The sequence below is a fragment of the Ictidomys tridecemlineatus genome, chromosome 1 (assembly GCF_052094955.1).
Source record: "Ictidomys tridecemlineatus isolate mIctTri1 chromosome 1, mIctTri1.hap1, whole genome shotgun sequence".
Classification (NCBI taxonomy): Eukaryota; Metazoa; Chordata; class Mammalia; order Rodentia; family Sciuridae; genus Ictidomys; species Ictidomys tridecemlineatus.
Genome location: NC_135477.1, coordinates 48250277 through 48272533, shown reverse-complemented (window position 1 = coordinate 48272533; position 22257 = coordinate 48250277). Strand labels below are relative to the sequence as shown.

The 22257-nt window shown below is 37.5% G+C and overlaps 1 protein-coding gene and 1 long non-coding RNA gene across 8 annotated transcripts in view; one reads left to right on the top strand and one right to left on the bottom strand.

The window, feature by feature from the left end:
- Positions 1-22257, top strand: part of Adk (adenosine kinase) — a 459652-nt gene that overhangs the window by 13849 nt on the left and 423546 nt on the right. Inside the window, exon 2 of one of the 7 annotated variants that reach the window (XM_078039886.1) lies at positions 9112-9182. The exons of 5 other annotated variants lie outside the window; for them this stretch is intronic. In XM_078039886.1, the coding sequence (XP_077896012.1) occupies positions 9130-9182 (53 nt within the window). In that variant the 5' untranslated portion in view covers positions 9112-9129. Of the gene's footprint in view, positions 1-9111; positions 9183-11051; positions 11190-22257 lie in introns of those variants that run through there. One more of the 7 variants, XM_078039895.1, reaches the window with a different exon arrangement.
- Positions 8705-11100, bottom strand: LOC144375360 (uncharacterized). Its single transcript, XR_013435086.1, has 2 exons — positions 10713-11100; positions 8705-8861 (listed from the first exon to the last, which is right to left on the bottom strand). It is a non-coding gene; the product is annotated as an uncharacterized LOC144375360 (long non-coding RNA).

Below are 22257 nucleotides of genomic sequence, written 5' to 3'. Positions count from 1 at the left end.
CTCATACAGTTTATCAAAAGTAACCTTTGTACAGAAGCAAAATGTTAAGGCCAGCTTAGTGGTACACTCCTGTAACTCCAGTGGCTCTGGAAGCTGAAGCAGAAAGCTGGCAAGTTCCAGGCCAGCAGCCTCAGCAATTTAGAGACTGTCTCTCAAAATAAAAAATAAAAAGGCACTGGGGTACTGTGCTCAGTGGTAGAGCACTCCTGGGTTCAATTTAGGGGGGAAAAAATGAAATGTACAGTTAGCCTATTTGAAGAATAGGATTAGTAAATACAACTGATAATACTTAAAAACCTCAATTTCATTATGCTTGATAAGCTTAGGAAAAAAAGTGTCGGGGGAGGAGGACATAGATCAATTCTGGGATATGTATATGAGTTTGTGAGAGACTTCTGGTATGGACTGTAATACCTATTGCTTGTTAGATGGTATAAGGAAAAGGATTTTAGATTAGTAATCAGGACACCTGGGTTTTATTAAGGTTTCTGTCTAGGTTTGTGTATTCACCTGTGAAGTGAGTAATACGGAGTACAATGTCTTTCAAACTAGCCCATAAATCAATTTGTGTTGTACAAGCAGTATATAAGAGAAATAAGGAAATATGAATGCATTGGAGTATTTAAGATTAATTATTGTTTTATTAAATGTTACTTTAGTTATGAATATGTAGGTAAAATTGAGCTGTAAAATGTATTTTTCAGTTTGGTATTCTAGTGAGGATGACTGGAAGGCTTGGCTCAGCGGGGCATTTCTCCCTCTTGTAGTTTGAGAGACTTTTTTCTGTGCAGTTTCTTCTGTCAGGTTGTTGAACTTCTTTTTTTTTTTTTTTTTAAACATTTATTTTTTAGTTGTAGGTAGACACAATACCATTATTTTATTTTCATTTGGTGCTCAGGATCAAACCCAGTGCCTAACGCATGCTAGGTGAGTGCTCTACCTCTGAGCCACCACCTTAGCCTCATGCTTGTTGGACTTACATGACAGTTGGAGGCCTTAAGAGACCAAGGCAGGAGTTTGTAGTCCTCTTAAAGGCTACCTAGTATCTGGCATAGCATCACTTCCAACATACTAATAGTATAGGTCAAAGGAGCCCCAGGCTGGTCCAGATTTAAGTGGAGAGGACATAGACTTGTCTTAAAGAAATTGTGGCCATTTAAAATCTGTCACATTTATGGTAAAATAATTTTGGAAAACATGCCGAGCCACATCCCCAGCCCTTTTTAATATTTTATTTTGAGATAGGGTCTCCCTGAGTTGCTTAGAGTCTTGCTAAGTTGCTAAGGCTGGATTTGAATTCATGATCCTCCTGCCTCAGCCTCCCAAATTGCTGGGATTACAGCATGCAGCACCGTGCCTGGCATCATTCTACTTTTTTTTTTTTTTTAAAGAGAGAGTGAGAGAGAGAGGGGGACAGAGAGAGAGAATTTTTAACATTTACTTATTTTTTCTTTGTTCTCGGCGGACACAACATCTTTGTTGGTATGTGGTGCTGCTGAGGATCGAACCCGGGCCGCACGCATGCTAGGCGAGCGCGCTACCACTTGAGCCACATCCCCAGCCCCCTCATTCTACTTTTATATATACTCATGGCTGCTAGCAGATGCCAAGGTAAAACTCTTTCTCTCTTAAGATATTATTCAGATGAGACTGCATATAAAATTCTAGACATTTGTTTTTAGTCTATCAATAGAAAACAGTAGGCACTTAGGAGTAAGAAAGAAAGAGTAAAAAGAAAAACCTGTTTTCCAAATCTCTTTTCTTCATCCCTCTCTTTTCCCAGAACTCCAGTCTTATAAGCTTTTCCCGTCTTCTCTATTTATCTAGAAAAAACTGCAGCACCATTCACCCAACTTCTCAAGTCTCAAATATAGAAGTTACTCTCGATTCCTTTTTTCCCTTGATACCTCATATTTAGTCCACCAGCAAGTCCTGTCAGTCTACTTCCAAAATGTCTCCTGGAACCATCTACTTCTCTTCATGGCCATCACTATCTCTATGGTTATCTGTTAGCAGAACTGCTCTAATAGGCTTCTAATTTGGTCTTTCTGCTTTCTTGCTCCTCTATTCTATTCTCCATACTATGCTCAGAATGATCTTTTACACACAATGAGATCATGTTATTCCTCTGTTTAAAACTTGATTACAGTGATGGCTTCCTGCCATGCTTATAACAAAATCAATACTTCGTAGACTCATGCAGTCCAATCCCATCTGCTGCTTGCACTGGCCACATACAGCTCTTTCTCTCTCACTTGCTTTTTTTTTGCACTGGCAGTCTAGTTCTCTTTTTGGGGCTGTTCTGATTGCCCTTCCCCCACTTGGCTTTGCTTCACCTCTCTCCTTGTAGAGAGAGAACCTGACTACCTAATGTAAAAGAGACTTTCTCTACATTGATCCGCTGGTTTTAATTCTCTGTATAGCAATTTAAAAAAAATATTTTTCTTAGTTGTTGATAGACCTTTATTTTATTTATTTACATGTGGGGCCAAAAATCGAACCTAGTGCCTCATACATGCCAGGCATGTGTGCTACTGTTGAGCCCCAGCCCCAGCCCTGCATAGCACTTTTGATCCCTTGATGTTCTTATCTGTTACTTGATTATTCATCTGTATTCCTTTAGAATGTTATTTCTATAATGGCAGAACGTGGGTTTTTGTTTGTTTTTGGTACTGAGGATTGAACTGGTCAATATCCCCAGCCCTTTTGATTTTTTATTTTGAGACAGGGTTCTCTAGGTTGTTTAGGGCCTTGTTAATCCTACTGAGACTGGTTTTGAACTTGTGATCCTCCTGAACTGTGGGAATTAAAGGTGTGTGCCACATACCCTCCCAGAGCTTGTTCTTGATCTTTGCTGAATTTCTAGTTTTGAGTGTACAGAGTAGATGCTAAATCAACATTTGATCAGTGACTAAATGAATAATTCCTGAAAGCTTGTTTGTGAAATAAAATAGATTGATCTATGGTGTTACAATAAATTAAGGAAAACTTTTAATATAACACATATATAAGGTTACAGACAATCCTTTGTGAAGGACTGTCTTTAATTCTGTAATGTCCTTTCTATATTTTTATATTAAAATGTCCTTTTCATTATTAAATGATAGTGATATTTAGTTTTATAGTTTAAAAATATGTTCTTTGCAGCAGGAATAGTTGGAAAGCACAATTGTCCTGTACTTTTAGGTTGGAGATTTTCTTCGAGTTTCAGAAATTTATATAGTTCACTGAAAATAAAGAAGCACTGTGTGGGTGTGCCTGGGAAGGGAGTTTTGCTAAAAACTCCTTCTAAATAAAGTTCGATCTATCAAATGTTCTTGTAGTCTTCAAATTCTTCTGGGAAGTAAATTGCCAGGTTACCTTTAAAAATTGTATTCTATTCAAATGTGTGATGTTAAAGTGAAATATGACATAAGAATATACAGGTAATAAAAGAAAATAATAAAGTTTTATGATTCCTTTTGGAGAAGAGAACTAATATGTTTAGCAACATTTCTTTGAATAACCTTGTCCATTCTGAAACTAATTAAAATTGATCAGCTCTTAAAAAAGCAATATGTATTGAGACACAAATAGACAGTTTTTCCTTTACTGTCTAATAAGAATTGACAAGGTCTTGAGATGTCACCTATAACACACTCCTTTGTGTTGAAGATTAGGAAACTGATGGTAAAACAGGTAATGATTTGTGAAAAGTCATACTGTTATTGATAGGTGCCAGATCAGAATTCCCATCTTTGGGCTGGGGCCGTAGCTAATTTGCAGAGCACTTGCCTAGAATGTGTGAGGTACTGGGTTTCATCCTTAGTACCACATAAAAATAAATAAATAAATAAATAAAATAAAAGTAGTTAAATATATTAAAAAAAAAAAAAAGAATTCCCATCTTCACATTCACAGGCTTCTGAACTATGTACTGTGGCCAAATACTAATTTCAGGGAGACAAGTTTTAAGAAGTTTCTCTTTTTGAAGTATAATATAGATTGCTTAAAAAAGATTATTTTCATCAATTACTAAATGAGGGTATATATTTTAAGTAACATACAGGAAAAACACTCCACATTCATGTGATGACAGCTGAGCTTTTAAGCACAATTCGAAACTGGTATTTATATTTTTAACTTTTGAGAAGTTGCAATTTAAAATTAACCAAGAAAATCAGAGTAACATTTTATTTTTGTTATCCCTGTTTTAAAAATCTTTAAACATGAAAAGATAAAGCATTTGTAAAGTAAATCATGATTTTATATATATATATAAAATCATGTATTTTTTAAAAATATGGTCAAGATCACATTCTGCATTCTTTTTCTTTGCTTGTTTTATTATTTTTCATTTAACATTATATCATGAGCATTTTCCTATGTCCTGAAAAAAAAATCAGTGGAAACATTTTATAATAGCTCCATAACATTCTCCTATAATTTAATTAATATAGGATATAATAAAAATTTGAGGGCTGGAGCTATAGCTCATTGGTAGAGCGCTTGCCTTGCATGTGTGAGGCACTGGGTTCGATCCTCAGCACCACATAAAAATAAAGATATTTTGTCCAACTACAACTAAAAAATATTTTTAAAAAAATTTGAGAGGCTGGGGTTTTGGCTCAGCGGTAGAGGGCTCACCTAGCACATACAAGGCCCTGGGTTCATCCTCAGTACCACATAAAAATAAATAAGTAAAATAAAGATATTGTGTCCAACTACAACTAAAAACTAAATATATATATTTTTAAATTTGATATTGTTAATGCTGAAATAAGTAAGTGGATATACAAATCTTTTTTTCATATTAGCTTTTAAAAAAATTTTATTTTGCAGTATTGGGTATTGAACCCAGGGCCTTGCACATGTAGTGCAAGTGCTCTACCACTGAGCTACATCCCAGTCCTTTTTAAAAAAATTTATGTTGAGATGGGATCTCACTAAGTTGCTCAGGCTGTCCTCAAACTTGTCTCAGCCTCCTGAGTAACTGGGATTACATGCTTGCGTCAGCACACCCTGCATGTTAGTCTCTCTCTCTCTTTTTTTTTTTTAACCGTAGTTGCCCGAAAAAATGTAGTTTTCTGATACACATTGTCAAAAAGCTTTCTAGAAATGTACTAATTTATACTCCCACCAATAATGTATGAGAGTTCTTTATTTATTGTACCCTTATAACAAACTAGTTATGTTTGAAAAGAACATTTGTATTATTTTGGGATCTGAAGCATCTGTTGAAAAGATTAGTAAGGGTGGGTTCACATCTTTGTTCTGGAATATAGAGGCACTTAGCTATTTGGGCTTATCTATTGGTTTGCTTTTATAGTGGCATATTAACCCAAGATTAGATATAATAGATAGAATATGTGCTTATTAATCTTACCAAGAGCAAACTATTTGACCCATTTTCCTTGATTCATCTGTTCAAATTGAGAAGGTTAATGAAGGTAAAGATTTCAATTTACTACTTTTCCTTAAAGGGGAATAAGCTAGGCCTTTAGGAAAAGAATACATTTGAAATAAATTGCTTAGAAAATTGATCAAAAGTAGTAATTATTCAGCAAGTGTGTGTGTGTGTGTGTGTGTGTGTGTAGATGAAATGCCAGTTTCATGGGACCCCAATGGACCTCCAGGAGCCAAATCTGATGCAGTCACACAATTTATTGCAAGCTTGAGCCTGGACTCACAACCTTTTCTGAAGCAGCAGTCCCAGGGAGTGAGTCCCAACTGACCCTTAGTTCAGTGAGGATTTATAGGTTTTTTGGGGATACTCTGTGTCACAACATCACACAGTAAATCATTTCACATCGCAGGAAAGTCCAACAACAACTCTTACAGTGATTTGCACATTCACTGGCAGGAACAAGTTGGGTAAGGGTGATTGGTTGGTTCAAGAGGTGGATACATTTGAACTGATTGGTTAAACTTGGAGGGTTGCCTAATCATGTTATCAATTACCAGAAACTACTGGGTGGGTCACCTGGCATTTCAGATATTTTCATGCTGATTGGTGGTTGCTAGGGGTTGCTATGGTTCCTCACCTATGGTAACTGAGTCCAGGACACTTGGCACACAGATCTCTCCTGTTATTTACAGACAAATAACTCAGCAGGGTGGATATGTGCCTAGGAGTGGTCTGTGGGTCTTTCCAAGGACAAGGGTCATGTCCCCTCCCTCTGAACAGGCCTTCAGGTAGAAACTGGTTGCTCAAAAATGGGAGTCACATCAGTTTTTCATACTGAGAATGACTAGGTGAAAGAAGGAATACAGAAAACATAGACAAAGAGTAAGAATTACTGTGAAGCCTCTGTGAATCAAAAGAACTGCCTTTATCTGGAAAAATGTATCTTTACTTTGGGTTCCTACCTACATCACTGACTCTGAAAGAACAATCACACAAGTCCTGTTTGTTGAAATATTTTTGTGTTTATATTTGCAGAAATGACTTGTATCTAAATGCATTTTTAAAAGAATAAGCTTTTTGAATGTTGTGATTTTAATTTTAAAAAAGTTTTGATTAAGTTAAATGCAAAGGTTCACTTATCAAAAATGAATTTGTAAAAAAAAATTTGATTTGACTTCAGTTTGATTAAATATTTGAATGTTGCAGACCTACATGTTAGAATTTAGTATATTTGTTAAAAAAACCCACTAAATTAAAATCAGCTGTTTGGTAGCAAAATTAAGGTTTTAAATTTATTAATCTTTCCCCCATTGCTGGCTCAAACCCAGGGCATTGAGATACTAGGCAAGTGCTCTACCACTGAGCTACACTCCCAGCCCAAATTTTTTTCAATCTTAATGCTAAAAATAAAAAGTATGAATTACCATTGTATGTTAAGCATGAACAAAAAGCACATTTGATTTTACAGAAGACCAAGCTTATGTTAGCTTTAGTATGCTTCCCAGAGATGTAATTTTAACTAGTGTGATAATAATTATGTTATTTTCTATGGAATCCATTAGACACTTTACTCAGCTAATTAAATTTGAATCTTTGCTATGGCCTAAAAAGTATATAATGGTTAAACTGGTTAAACTTGGGGTCAGACAGGTTAAGAACCAGATCAAGGTCACAGACCTAATAGGTTTCTACTCATTTTGACCCACAGATCAGAAGCAATTGGCCAGACTTTGGAACATAAAGAAATACAAAACTTGGTGGATATGGTGGTGCTGGAGGCAGGCTGCCACATACCTGTAATCTCATTGATTTAGGAGGCTGAGGCTGGAAGTTTGTAGTTCAAATACAGCTGCAGTGACCTTAGCAAAACCTTCAGCAATTTAGAGGGACCCTGTCTCAAAATAAATAAAAAAAGGACTTTGGATGTAGCTTAGTGGTCAAAGTCCCCCATGGCTTAAATTGCAGTACAAAACAATCAACAAAACAAGCAAAAGTTTAGCCACTGACTCCTACTGAATCAAACCTGCATTTTAACAAGATTCCCTAAATGATTTGTGTGCATATTAAAGTTTGAGAAGCACTGCTTTACATTATACTGTGCCCCATATTAAAATTTAACTTAGATTTTATACTCCTAAGGATTATTCCTGGCTTGATTTTAGTCCGTGTGGATTAACTATTAACATTTTCTGCAAGAGGAGGAGGGAATCTCTTGAATTGGTATCTCCACCACTTAAAATTGCTGTACACCTGCATCTGTGCTTTGGATTCAGTTTAATCCAGAGGAACCATTCTGCTTCTGTACATTTGGTCAAAGTCTCATGATTGCAAGTATGGCCCATTGTTTTAATGGACTTTACTTGTGGACTGAATACATCATGAATCACTCTAGACAGACATTTCCCAAATTAAAGAGAAAAAGTCTTAAGCCTAAAAACAGTGCTTTCTAAAGAAACTTGCAACTTTGGATTGGGCAAAGGGGAGGGAGGGAAATGGAGCAGGCATGGGGATAGGAAAAATGGTGGAATGAGAAGGACATCATTACCCTAGGTACATGTATAATTGCACAAATGGTGTGACTACAATCAGAGAAATGAAAAGTTGTGCTCCATTTGTGTACAATGAAATGAAATGCATTCTGCTGTCATGTATAACTAATTGAGATGAATAAAAAAAGAAACTTGCAACCTTTTGGAATATTTGATGTTTTTAGATGGCTACCAGGAAAAGCAGATTTGTATAAATTGTTCATTTTACTAATTTCATTATGTGAATGTAATTATTCTGTTACAGGAGCAATGATAGGTTAAAAAATGAATGATAATTTAAGACTACAGAACAGTACTATCTGGAATAAATATAATGCAAGAAATGATTTCAAATTTCTAGTAGTCACATTAAAAAAGAAACAGTTTAACCTTAATATATTTTTCTAATCCAGTATATTCAAAATATTATTTCAACATAAATCAATAGAAAACTTATTATAGAGATGTTTTATGTTCTTTTTTTGGTTCTAAGTCTTGAAAATATTGGTAAATGTTTATACTTACATTATTCTAGTTTGGATGTTAAAATTTCAATGGTTAAAAAGCAAAATATAGCTGGTGAGGTGGTGCATGCCTTCCCAGTCACTGACTCCAGAAGCTGGGGCAGGAGGATTATAAGTTTGAGGACAGCTTGGGCAATTTAGCAAGATCCTGCCTCAAAATAAAAATAAATAAATAAATAAAAGGGCTGGGGATGTGGCTCAGTGGTAGAGCACTCCTAGTTTTAATCCCTAGTAGTGTGTGTGGGGAAACAGTCCAATCAAAACAATAAAATTGTTTTTAATGGAATGTAGGGAAGGAAAATGTGTTGATCCTTTTCTTGCACAACAGTTAAGAGAAGAGCATAGGATTCCACCTCTTGGGTCCCCTTCTTCCTCTGGGAGAAGTCTTTTCTGCTGTCCTTTAATAAACTTCTAATTTCTACTCTGGAAAAAAAAAAAAGAGAAGAGCATAACAATTTTTTTTTTAATATTTTTGATAGTAGTTTTAGGTGACATGAAAACTGTAAGAATGAAGACCCAAAGACCTAGCTAGAGTGAACTATCCATTTAATGCTTATGTTTAATTACTGTGTAGAAATACAAGTGGACAAAAAGGATATGATTTAATGCTAATAGATTTAAGTGGGAAAACTTAGCAAGATCTGACCAGATTCTTCTTGTCTTCCCCCTGTAGCCTGCCTTCCTCCTGGGGATGGGGCAAGACCTTTTCTTAAATGGTGGTCTTTTTATCTACTATCAGACAAGGTAGGTCAGAGAATTTCTTTGTGGCCAACTCCAAGACAGAAAGGCAAGGGAAGATTTATTTTTAGGCTTGTAGCTTGTATGGGGAAAGTGATTCTATGACCTGCCTGAGAATTTCTAGTTTCTGCTTCCTGCCTTAAGTGGGATTGTGGGTGGGTGTAGATCAAGAAAGTAGGAGGTCCGAGGGAAACTTTGCTTCTGAGGCCTTCACATTTGGGTATGTTTTATGAACCCCAGCAGAAAAGCACATAGCTTCAGTTTTAACATTAAATATATTATAATTCACTTTTTCAGTTCCAGTAGCAACAATTTTATTTTTTGGGGAGTACTCTGGATTGAATCCAGAGGCACTTTAACTGAGCCACAACCCCAACCCTTATTTTGTGTTTTGAGACAGGATGTTGCTAACTTGCTTAGGGCCTACCTAAGTTGATGAGGCAGCCTTAAACTTGTGATTCTCCTGCCTCAGCATCACAAATTGGTGGTGGGATTTCAGGCATGCTGCCAATGCATCTGGACACATCAGCAACATTTTACTATATCATGGTGTTTGGTTTATTTTTGATGTATTTCAGAGATATGAAATAAATCATTATCCTCTATGATCAGTAAATGAATGTTACTGCTAATAATATAAATGTTTAAATTTAGAGAACAAAGAAGAAATAAAGAAAAGCTATTTGGGACATAAAGCATTTACTAATTTTCCCCTCTCTTAATATTCCCAAAGTTAGAAAAGCTATTTGGGACATAAAGCATTTACTAATTTTCCCCTCTCTTAATATTCCCAAAGTTAATTTTCCTATTTTAAAAATATTTTTATTAGTGGTTCACAATTTCTTAATCCTGGGACTGGGGTTGTAACTCAGTGGTAGAGCGCTTGCTTAGCACGCATGAGGTACTGGGTTTGATCCCCAGCACCACATAAAAAAATAAGTAAACAAATAAAATAAAGGTATTTTGTTCATCTGCAACTAAAAAAAAATTAAAAAAATAAATAAAAAACAATTTCTTAATCCTTTAGTCGCATTGAATTTTAAGGTTAGAGTTAGGAGTTAGGGTACCTCCAGATCTGATCTTTTATCTATGGCTTGTTTTTATAACCTGCATACTTTTGAGGAAAGTGAGGTAATCTGTCAAGTGTGGCAAACAGGGTACAGTGGTGTTACTTTGAGCAGAGGGTGTAAAACTTTATGTGCATACGTGGATCACCTGGGAACACGCTGAGAATACCTGGTGTTCGGGTCTCATCCATCTAGATTCTCATTCAGTTTAGAGCCCTGGGTACTTCCATATTAACTAAACTGCTTTAAGTGTTTAAGTTCGAGAACATACGGGACCATCAGACCAGCAATTGACCGCTAAACCCTGCAAATTGGAATTTAGTACGTCCTGCTGCTGTTGCTATGAGTTCGATTTTCCCCAGAGTTGAGGTTTCCCAGGCGGTTACTCTGCAGATGGATTTTTCAGGTGGTTAAACCCTATCGCGATTTGCCCTGACAGCCTCCCTTACCCCCGTACAGTTAAAGAGACCTGAGCTTGCCGAGGTAGACCATGGCCATGTGACTGCGAAGCCAGTTACCAGCGGCGCGGCCATTTTTGAGGCGGGCACCCAACCTCGTGCCCCGTGGGGCTGCCGACGCTGTTACCCGGACTCAAGATGGCCACCACGCCCGCTAGCCAGCCCGCTGGCCAGCCAGCGAGCCCGCGCGCCTGGGAGCCGGCACGAGCCGCTCGGGCTGTCTGCCGTGGCCCGCGGCGCCCAGGGACAGACTCTAGCCGTCGGCCGGGGGCGGAGCATACGCCCTCCCTCCGCCCGCCGCCAATCAACGCGCGAGGCCAGCTCGCCTGGGGCCGCCCGCGCGCGGGGTGTGTGAGGACGCGCTCTGGGTCGCGGAGTGCCTGAGCAGAGGAGCAGTTGCTGTGGTACCTGCAGCTGCCCCAGAGGACGCAGAGCATCGGAGCGAGCGCGGTGGTGTGGGGGCAGGAAGACGAAGTCATGTCGGTCAGGTAATGAGCGGGCGGCTGCTTAAATTGCGTCCTGGCTGGGCTTTAGCATCCCGACCTCCCGAGAACAGTTGCCCCTTCTCCTGGGTGGTCTGGAGGTTTTCTTTGCCGCCCACCCCCTCTTGTTGGCGCTTTCTCCGCACTTTTCATTAGTGCATTTCTGTTTTCCCCAGAAGTTTTTGGGTCTCTGGCACACGGTGGTGTCCTGAAAGTCGCCGCTTGGTTGAGGTGACCCTCGCTCAGATTCCAGGTTTGAAGCCTGCTTATATGTACAGTGGATTTCTCCTGACAAATGTAGTTTGCCCCTCCTCCCCCCGTTACCCAGGGCCTGAGGGAACCTGACATACACAATGTGTTACCTTGCCTGTGTGTCATGCCTTCTGACAGAACTTATTGGTTGGCCATGAGCAGACCCTCAAACTTGACCTCTCTCTGCATGTTGGTTGCATCCAAATTGTGAAATTGAGTGTCCCCTAAATGTTTGCTTGTGTCCGGAATTAGTACCGGATGATTCTCGAAGGTACCATCTGTTTACCTACTTTTATTGGAGAGTCACAAGTGAAATGAGTTTTGTGAGATAATAGGCATATAACGCAAGCAATCGTACTTTTGAATTTTTGAGGATTCTTTTATGGTTAATGATATTATAACGGGCTTGTCCATTTTTTGCATGTAGCCTTGACTTAATGTTTAACTGTTGCAAATTCAACTGTTCACTAAAAGAGATAAATTGCTTTACCTACCCAGTGTTTGACCTGCCTCTTAATGAAAGACCTTGGTCTTTCATTGCCCCAAAGAAAAGGAGGCCCAGCATAAATAAGAGAAATAAGTTCATTTGAGGGTTTTGAGCATCCAGGGGCGTAAGTTGTGGTAATTAATTCAATAGCTTCTCAATGGTAATTTTGATTACACTGATATTTAAGAGATGGCTGAAAACTTAATCCTCAGGTTAGATAAAGCAAGATCTAATGGCATTGAAGTTAGACACTATTTCTTCAGTTGCATAGTTCTGTACTAACATAGACAAGGAATACTTATCTTTTTATGCAGAATGGGAAACTCAGGTGCTGTAATTTGGAAACCCATATGGGAAAGTTTCACAGTAAGTTACATTGGGGCATGTAAATCTAGCTTTTAAATCTACCAGTGTTTTAGGATGAATTAGGATATTACTGTTATACTGAGTTAAAACCCCTTTTCTCTACTCCTTCTTGCATTTCCATCAACACAGACTGCTGCTAAATTAGGTGTGCTGGTCAAATGCTTTCTCTTTTAAGAATCAGTTCTTATGTGGATTCATTTTTTTTTTTCCTCCTTGGTATTGGGAGTTAAACCCAGGGGGCTCTCTACTACTGAACTACAATCCCCAGTATTTTTTATTTTGTGACAGGATCTCTCTAAGTTGCCCAGACTGGCCTAAAATCAGCAATTTCCTATCTCAGCCTCCTTAGTAGCTAAGATTATATGTGTGTGCCAATATGCCTTGCTAGCAGTATGTATCTTTTAATGTAGGGGTTGAATGGTGGTTCTTTTCAAGACTAATCTAAAAGTTAACAGTTATTTTGAAAAGCTAGGTAACTGATAATAAAGTTCATTTATGCTTCTTCTGATGTTAATCTGCATTTTATGAAGTCTTGAGCTATAGTGATGTGCCTTGAAAAAAAGCTTTTTCAGTAGTTACCTAAACCATCTACTACATTTTTCACCAAAGAATTGAGACCAAGAGAAGTTTGAGTCCTGTGTGCAAATTAGTTAGTGGTAAGGTTAAGAATTAAATCCAGATCTCTGTAATCTAGTGCTCTGCATGATACCTTTATAAAAAAACAATATATTACTTAAATTTCCTGAAAAAGATGCTTCTATTAACAACAAAATTATAACATATATTGTGAGAGATCAATAGTGACTCTCTTGCTTTCCTTTCTTTGGTCCTACAAGGAACTTGGTAACTTAGGTTTAGGAGTACGAAGGAAGACTATGCAACGTGAAGTGACTATATAGTGACAGTTTTGAAAGTTCCCAGTATGGACTGTACTTAATGCAGTTTTGTCTTATCTTTAGTTTTATCAATCATAATGTTAGGCATATTCCCATTTTGTGCTCAGTCTAATAGTAGCCCCCAAGTTAGATATTACCAACCCTTTTACTGGTGAGAATAGTAGTCACAAGTTATCAGAATCTGACTTCATGTCCAATGTTCTTGCTTTTATACCACTCTTAAAATGTAGCTAAATATAGTAATGTTCGACTCTTTGCAATGACTATGAACAAATATAGGATGGGAAATCACACCAATTGTCAACAGGTTAGGATCATAATTGAAGGCCTTTTTTAGTGTTATTGATTCCATTTTTTTTCTTCTCTGGAGATTGTAATGAGATAACTTACTGTGATACTCATGTATCCTACAGTGTTGTTGGGTAAGTTTAAAATTGTAATGAAATAACAGTGTGATACTCATGTATCCTACTTGGTAAGTTTAAAAATGCTTTTAAGTTTTAAGGCATTTTACAAATAGAATATAGTCAGTCTTATTAAAAACATTTTCATGCATAAATCTTTTCTAATGTCATGTATAACTAATTAAAACAGAACAACAACAACAAAAAGATGCTAACAGAAAAAAGGATCAAAGCAAATAGGTCAAAATATTAAGTGATTGATTTTGAAAAGTGAGAACTTGGGTGATTGCTGTTTTTGTACTTTACATAAGAATAAATGTCCTACCCCACCCCTCAAAGCACTTTGATTTTTTTTTTTAAGAGAGAGTGAGAGAGGAGAGAGAGAGAGAGAGAGAGAGAATTTTTTTTTTTAAATATTTATTTTTTAGTTCTTGGCGGACACAACATCTTTGTTGGTATATGGTGCTGAGGATCAAACCTGGACCGCAGGCATGCCAGGCGAGCGCGCTACCGCTTGAGCCACATCCCCAGCCCAGCACTTTGATTCTTTCTGCTTCCTGACTGCCTTGAGGTGATTGGCTATGCTCTGCTATGCCCTTCCACCATGACATTCTACTTCACCAGAAGCCCAAAGCAGTGGAGCTAGCCTACTTTAGACTGAAGCTATGAACTAAAATAAATCTTTCTCCCCCCCCCCCCCGCCAAAAAAAAGAACACCCACTTTGAAAATGGGCAAATATGAAAAAAAAAATGTGTAAGTTTTTAAACGGGAAACAAATTTACCTAATTCCCTTGCTTTACAGTTGAAGATGCTAAAGCCCAGATATATTGTGCTTTGTTCAAGTTCACATAAATAGTTGGAAATCTTAACTAGAAATAGATCTCTAGGTACCTCATTCAGTATCCTTTCTTGTGTAGCATTTAACTATCAAAACTTTTTTTTTTTTGGTACTGGGAATGAACTCAGGAGTGTTTAACCACTGAGCCACAACCCTAGCTCTTTTTTATTTTTTTATTAGAAACAGGGTCTTGCTCATTTGCTTAGGCCCTTGCTAAGTTGCTGAGGCTGGCTTTGAACTCTCAATCCTCCTGCTTTAGCCTCCCAAGCTGCTGGGGATTACAGGCGTGTGCCACTGCACTGGGCTAAGACTTCTTTTTTTTTTTTTTTTTAATATTTATTTTTTTTAGTTTTCGGCGGACACAACATCTTTGTTGGTATGTGGTGCTGAGGATTGAACCCGGGCCGCAAGCATGCCAGGCGAGCACGCTACTGCTTGAGCCACATCCCCAGCCCCATAATTTGTATTTTACACTACTATAATATTATTGATGGACAAGTCTAAATTTCCAGACTCTAAAACCAATTATTCTTGGTAAACACCTTTTTTTAACACATATTTTTAAATTGTAGATGGACACAGTACCTTTATTTTATTTATTTTTATTTGGTGCTGATGATTGAACTCAGTGCCTCACTTATTGTAGGAGTGCTAAGCAAGCATTCTACCACTGAGCCCTGGCCCTATTGAACAACTTTTGCCTTTTGTAATGTAAAGCAGATTCTAACTAGTCTTCATTCCAGAGATTATAGAATATGCTTGATAAATTGATGCTTTTTTTCCTTTTCTTTTTTTTTTTTTTTTTGATGCCAGGGTTTGAACCTAGGGCCTCCCAAATACTAAATAAGCCCTTTATCACTGAGCTACATTCACAGCCCACTTTTGTCATTTTTAATTGACCCAGTAACAAAGTTGAAACTTGAGTTAAATTCATAGACATAGGAAAATAAAAAAATATCAGACTGGAAGAGGATCTAACAGTGTTTTAATTTTTTTCTTTATACTGGACCTATGTCCAAACCGAAGTAACATAGTATAAGATAGAATTTACATCTTCCCAACTTGGGAGGCTGAGGCCTTTGAAGGCAGCCTGAGCAAGTTAGCAAGTCCCCGTCTCAAAAATATAAAAATGGGCTGGGGCTGTGGCTCAGTGGTTGTGGCCTAGTTCGTGTAAGGGCCTGGGTTAATCCTCAGCACCACATAAAAATAAATAAATAAAGGTATTGTGTCCAACTACAACTAAAAAATAAATATTAAAAAAAATATAAAGGGGCTGGGGATGTGGCTTCAGCGGTAGCACGCTTGCCTGGCATGTGCAGGGCACTGGTTCGATCCTTAGCACCACATTAAAAAAAAATAGATGCTGTGTCCACCAAAAACTAAAAAATAAATATTAAAAATCTCTCTCTCTTTAAAAAAAATATAAAAAGAGATGGGGATGTATCTTAGTGGTAAAGCACCCCTGGGTTTAATCCCCACTACAAAAAAAAAAAAAAAAAATCTCAGGCTCCTACTTTGAGTAGTTTTGAATAAGCAACACTATTTTAAAATCTTCCTCTGAATATTACCTTGTTTTCTTAAGATCAGTGTCTAGACTGGTTTTGGACATTTCTTACAGCTCAGGTTGTGACAGGGAAGATTGGACAAATGCTTTTGGGAAAAGGAGTGTTTGCTATAGAGCTAAAGAGCTCTACTCTTTGGCCTGCCCAGACTGGTTGGGTTTGCTCTAAGACTATTCTGGGACTCCGCATATGACTGTGCCCTACATGATGATTCTGGAACCACTTCTGTGTGGTTTTTTAAAGGTCCCTTTAAAAAGGCCTACACTGGAAAATTTATGTGGTCCATGGGTGGGGTTTTGGGGTATTTTTCCTCTAACAGTCAAAGACTTTTTGAGGTGTGTCCAATAGACTGTGCCAAGCCACTCAGATGGAGAACATTTATATGAAGACTAAAATCAGCCTGTTTGAAACTGTCTTTCTTTGTTTCCTTGGGAGCATTTAAACAAATTTTTTAAACTCATTTCAGGACCTGTGGGGTTTTTTTTTTTTTTTTGAGAATTGTAAATTTCGGATTATTGCACAAACTTTTTTTTTTTATTGAGAGAGGGAGAGAGAGAGAATTTTTTTAATATTTATTTTTTTAGTTATCAGCGGACACAACATCTTTCTTTGTATGTGGTGCTGAGGATTGAACCCGGGCTGCAGGCATGCCAGGGGAGCGCGCTACCACTTGAGCCACATCCCCAGCCCCTGCACAAACTTTTTTATGTTTTGAAATTCTTAGTTGAGCTTCTAAAATAAATGAAATTATTTCATTTGTGAAATATTTTGAAGAACTAAAACAGGAATCCTTATGTGCAGTATTGTCAGCTGTTAATGTTCATATTTATAAATAGGTCATCTTTGTTTGAAAACACATACAAGGTTTTCTAACTCCAAATTTTTCCATCCACAGTATTGCTACATTTAAACTGAGCTGTTAAAAGATAAAACTGGAAGCAAAATGACTGTTTGAATGTTAACACTTTCTTGCAACATTTGTTAGTAGTCATGCCTCTTTATCTCTTTATGGCATCTTAGTTTTAAATTGTTATTTTTGAGAATATAGTAAAAAAACATAAGTATGGATTTTTAAATAGAAAAGACAGCTTTTAAATGGGATGACCATATGTCTCTTTGCCCGAGACAGTCTTGGTCATGCCTGATATCCAGACATGCTATTAATAACTTCATTTATTCTTAAAAGTATCCTATTCAGATAATAAATTAGCTAGCCACCTACTTACATAGCATATTGTTATAATAGGTTTTAGTTGTTGAACTGTTATGTAAAATAGGGACCTTAAAAAAAGGAAACTATTTAGGCTAGATTTGGATTTTTTTCATTGGTCAGACATTTTTGTATTAAGAGGGAGTTTTAAGTGTCTAGTATATTGTACAAGAAGGCACAGTATTCTGAAGTTTGAAATAATTTATATGCTATCTTGCTTTTAGAAGGTTATATAACTTTGCTATTACTGTTGTTTTCTTGTCTGTTAACAGAGATAACAACAATACCTACCCTACTCAGTTGTTGGGAGGATTTAAAAGAGAACACATAAAAATGCTGAAAATAGCTGTGTTAGTCTTCATGTCATTTGCTCCTGAATGTTGAATTTTAAGTGAATAAGTTTAGGGGAAATTGCTATTTAAGTGGGAATTTGTAACTTTTTGGATGTATTGCGTTAAGGGAGAGCAGGGAAATAATGGTAGTTGGAACTATATGTTGGGTTGAAATTTTGGGGGCAGAGGGGCTGAAATTTAAACATTTTATTTTTCAGTACTGGAGATTAAACCCAAGGGCACTTTACCACTGAGGTATATCTCCAGTCCTTTTTATTTTTTTATGTTTTATTTTGAGAGAAGGTCACACTGAGTTTCCCAGGCTGGCCTCTAACTTGTGATCCTCCTGCCTCAGTATCCTGAGTAGCTGGTATTATAGCTAAACCTAGTTTGTATGCTAAAAATAATGACCTAATAAAATGTGAAAAGATATACTGAACCAGAGGGAGAAGATAAAATATATTTGAATATGCAAGAAGTGATAGGGGTTAGAATGCAGATGGAAATAGGATTGGCTTTATCCAGTTAAGGGACTTCATACACATTACTCTTGTCTATTCACTTTTTAATTTTTTAATGCCCAAAGAGTGTGTGTGTGTGTGTGTGTGTGTGTGTGTGTGTGTGTATATATAAAAACCATAGATCCTTATCTCACTGATTTTTTTTTTCTTTTCATTTTGGTGGTCCTGGGGATTTAACCCAGGGCCTCAGACATGATAAGGAGTACCTACTTACAAGCCATGTCCTCAGCCCACCTCACTGAATTTTGGTAATAAACTTACTTGTGTAAACCACACTCAGCTCTGGATATATAGTGTGTTTATCTCCCCACAAAGTTCCTTCCTGTCTCATTGTAGTTAGTCATGTTCCCTCCCCACCTAAGCAACCATTTTCTGACTTGTTATCATTAATTAGTTTTACCTGTTCTAGCACTTCATATAAATGATGGAATCATATAGTAAGGACTATTTGTGTTTGATTATTTTTGTTAAGCATGATAATTTTGAGGTTTAGGCATTTTGATGTGTGTCAGAGTGTGTCTTTTTTCATTGCTGAGTAATATTCCAGTATATGTGTATAACATCAATTTTGTTGAGGGACATTGGTTATTTCTGTTTTTTGTCTACTATGAACATACTTATATGTCTTTGTGTGGATTTGAGTAAGTATTAGCATTTGAATTTAGCTTAATTTGACCTTTTTAGTTTTCTTGAGTTAGAAGTTTACTGATTTTAAACTTTTCTTATTTTGTGATATGTGTTCAGATAAAAATGTTTCTCTCTAAGCAGGATGTGTGGCACACACCTGTAATTCCAGCAATTTAGGAGGCTGAGGCAGGAGGATCACAAGTTCAAAGCCAGCCTTGGCAACTTAGACTGTGTCTTTAAATAATACAAAATACAAAGGGCTGGGGATGCAGTTCAGTGGCAAAGCGCTCCAAGTTAATCCCCAGTACCATAAACAACAAACAATACAAAAAACAAAACACGTTTTAATGTATTCACTTCAAATTACTTTACGATTTCCATTGTAGTTTTTCTGATCCACAGGTCCTTTATATGTTCGTTGTTTAATTTTGTAATATTTGGGGTTTTTCTAGTTAGTTTTGAAAATTGTTATTCAATTTAATTTCATGGTCATCAGGGAGTGTATAGTATATACCATTTTAAACTGGAGAGTTTGGTAGTTTGTGTTATACTCACAATGTTGTAGGATAACCAGTACCTTTAATTTCAGAACATTCTCATCACTCCAAAACAAAACTTCATAACTGTTAGCAGTCACTCTACCTATCTGGTCACCCCCTGTTCTCTGGCAGCCACTATTCTGCTTTTTTGCCTCCATCCATTTGCCTTTTCTTGTCATTTCATGAATAGAATCATGTAGCTGGATATGGAGGTACTCACCTGTAGTTCTAGCAACTCAAGATAAAGCAGAAAGATGACAAGTTCAAGGCCGGCTTCCTTACCTTAGCAAGACCCTGTCTCAAAATGAAAAATAGAAAAAGGGCTGGGGGACTAGGGGTGGTGCAGGGCTGGGGGGGTTAGGGGTGGGGCAGGGCTGGGAGGCTAAGATTGGGGTAGGGCTGGGATTGTGGCTCAGTGTTAGAGCACTTGCCTTGAAAGAATCTGGGTTCGATTCTCAGCACTGCATATAAATAAATGAATAAAATAAAGGTCCATCAACAACTGGAAAAAAGGAGTGGGGATATATGTAGTTTAGTTGTAAAGCTTCCCTGGGTTCAATCCCCTGTTCTGTCCCCGCCAAAAAAGAGTAAAATTAGGTAATATTTGATCATTTGTGCTTGTCATTTTTCACTGAGTGTAATTTTTTCATTGTTCCTCAGTGTTGCATTGCTTATTATGGTCAACTAGTATTTCGTTTTACAGATATTCCATATTTTATGCATTTATCAGCTAATAGATATTTGGGTTATTATCACTTTTTGGTTATTACGAATATGGTAGTGTAAACACTCATACAAGTTTTTGTATTGTCATGTTTTTATTTTTACTAGGAGTGGGATTGTCATATGGTACTTTTATGTTTACTCTTTTGAAAAACTGTCCAACCATTTCCCAAAGTGGGTACTTCATTTTACATTACCTGCAGCAATATATAAGGATTCCAGTTTCTTCACTATCTTGTTAATACTTGTTATTGTCTCCCAGTCTTTGCTGAGAGGCTGTATGTATTTGTTGGGGCACATCTTAAACACTCAGCCAGGCTTATAACTCTTGCCATAAACTTTTCTTCTGCTTATGCAAAGCCTGGTTTTCAGTCAGAGGTGATTACTTTAGGCCTTCCAAGGTTGTTCCTGAGCATGCCTGCAGTCTTGGGCACAGGCATGAGGCCTTCAGTATTCTCAGGAATATTCAGAACTTTTAAAAACCTCTGGTGTATATCTTATTCCTCCAGTTTTCCTTTTATGTTTTTAGTTAGCTTGTTGTTTGCTCCCATAGTTTCAGGCAGCTGGGATGTTAAACCGTTGCAGCTGATTGTTTTTGACAAAAACCTTGGAGAAAAGGCTGTTCGAATTGGGTAAAGTCTGAATCAGCTCAAATAATAGGAAACTTTGGGAGTGGAGATTTTCAGGGAACTGCCAGTCAGCTGAAATAATGAAAATTCCCTGAAAATGGGGCTTTAAAAGAGTTGCAACCCTTTTTTCATCCCTTCAGTTGTGATTAGGCATCTCTGTTCCACTGTTTGAAGGCTGTTGCTTTTCAAGTCTGCCATGGAGCTGAGGAGAGGAGGGTGGGAATGGGGCAGTTAGGATGCTACAAAGCTTCTCTGGGCTCAGTGGCTCAGGCCTGTAAGGCTGAGGCAGGAGGATTGCATGTTCAAAGGCAGCCTCAGCAATTTGCCTGGGGATGTGGTTCAGTGGATAAGCACCTCTGGGGTCAATCCCTGGTACCAAAAAAAAAAAAAGGAATCCTACAAAGTTTGCTATTCTTACCAAGATTCAACTATCTTTACACAGTCTTTCATTTTCTTCAGATTTAGAATTTTTTTGTGATTTAATTCTATAAAGCTGTCAGTTTTGCAACCTAAACATACTTGCTTATTAAAACTATATTAATACTGTAATAAACTCTACCAAAAGAGAGACAAACATGTGCATTTGTAGGACTGCGTGTCAGGCTAGATCCTTACAGAGAGAATTCCCAGCATGACTTGATTTATTTTCGAGAAAACAGAGCAATTCTTCTTTATTTTTATTTATTTATTTATTTATTTTTAGAGAGAGAGAGAGGGAATTTTTTAATATTTATTTTTTTTGGTTCTCGGCGGACACAACATCTTTGTTTTGTATGTGGTGCTGAGGATCGAACCCAGGCCGCACACATGCTAGGCGAGCATGCTACCGCCTGAGCCACATCCCCAGCCACGCAATTCTTTTTTAGATGCACATATTAATCTATGTGCCTGGCAATGGTGAGCTCTTCATATCTTGGTGGTTCCCTTCCATTATCTCATATCTGAAATCAAATGCATTTCCATAGCCTCTTCTTTTCCCCCACATCTAACTGACGCAAAATTTGGAAAAACAAAAACAACAAAATTGATTTCCTCAAAAGAAATCTGTTATAGATAATTTCCTTGGAGACTGACTTCAGCTAGTCTGCACATGTCTGTTTAAAATGAAAACCATCTTCCCTTCTGTTGGCCTCTTCTGAGTAGCTCTCACCATCTTTGTGTGTGCGTGTGTGTATGTGTGTGTGTGTGTGTGCGCGCGCGCGCGCGCATAATGTGTATTGAATTGAAGGGTGCTCTTATACACTGAGCTACATCCACAATCCCCCTTCCCCCTTTTTAAGACAGCTAAGTTATTGCAGCTGGTCTTGAACTTGGAATCGTCTTGCCTTGGCCTCCTGAGTTGCTGGGATGGGTTTGTGCCACCATGCCCAGCTCAGTCGAGTTTTTGATTTAGTGCTCCTCAAATTGTTTGTTTGAAGCCTTTGATTAAGAGAGTCCTAGAAAAGAACATTATCATTATTATTAGCCACTGTTTTTATTGCTTTTAAAGAGAAGATTCTTGGGAGTCCTCACAGGGCCTTTCTCAGTGATGTCATCCTATTTGTTTTTTTATTTTTGGGATTGAATACAGGAGCACTCTACTACTGAGTTGTATCTCCAGTCCCCCCAACACCCTTTTAATTTTGGGACAGGTTTTTTGCTCAGTTGCCAAAGCTGGCCTCCAATTTGAGATTCTCCTGCTTCAGCT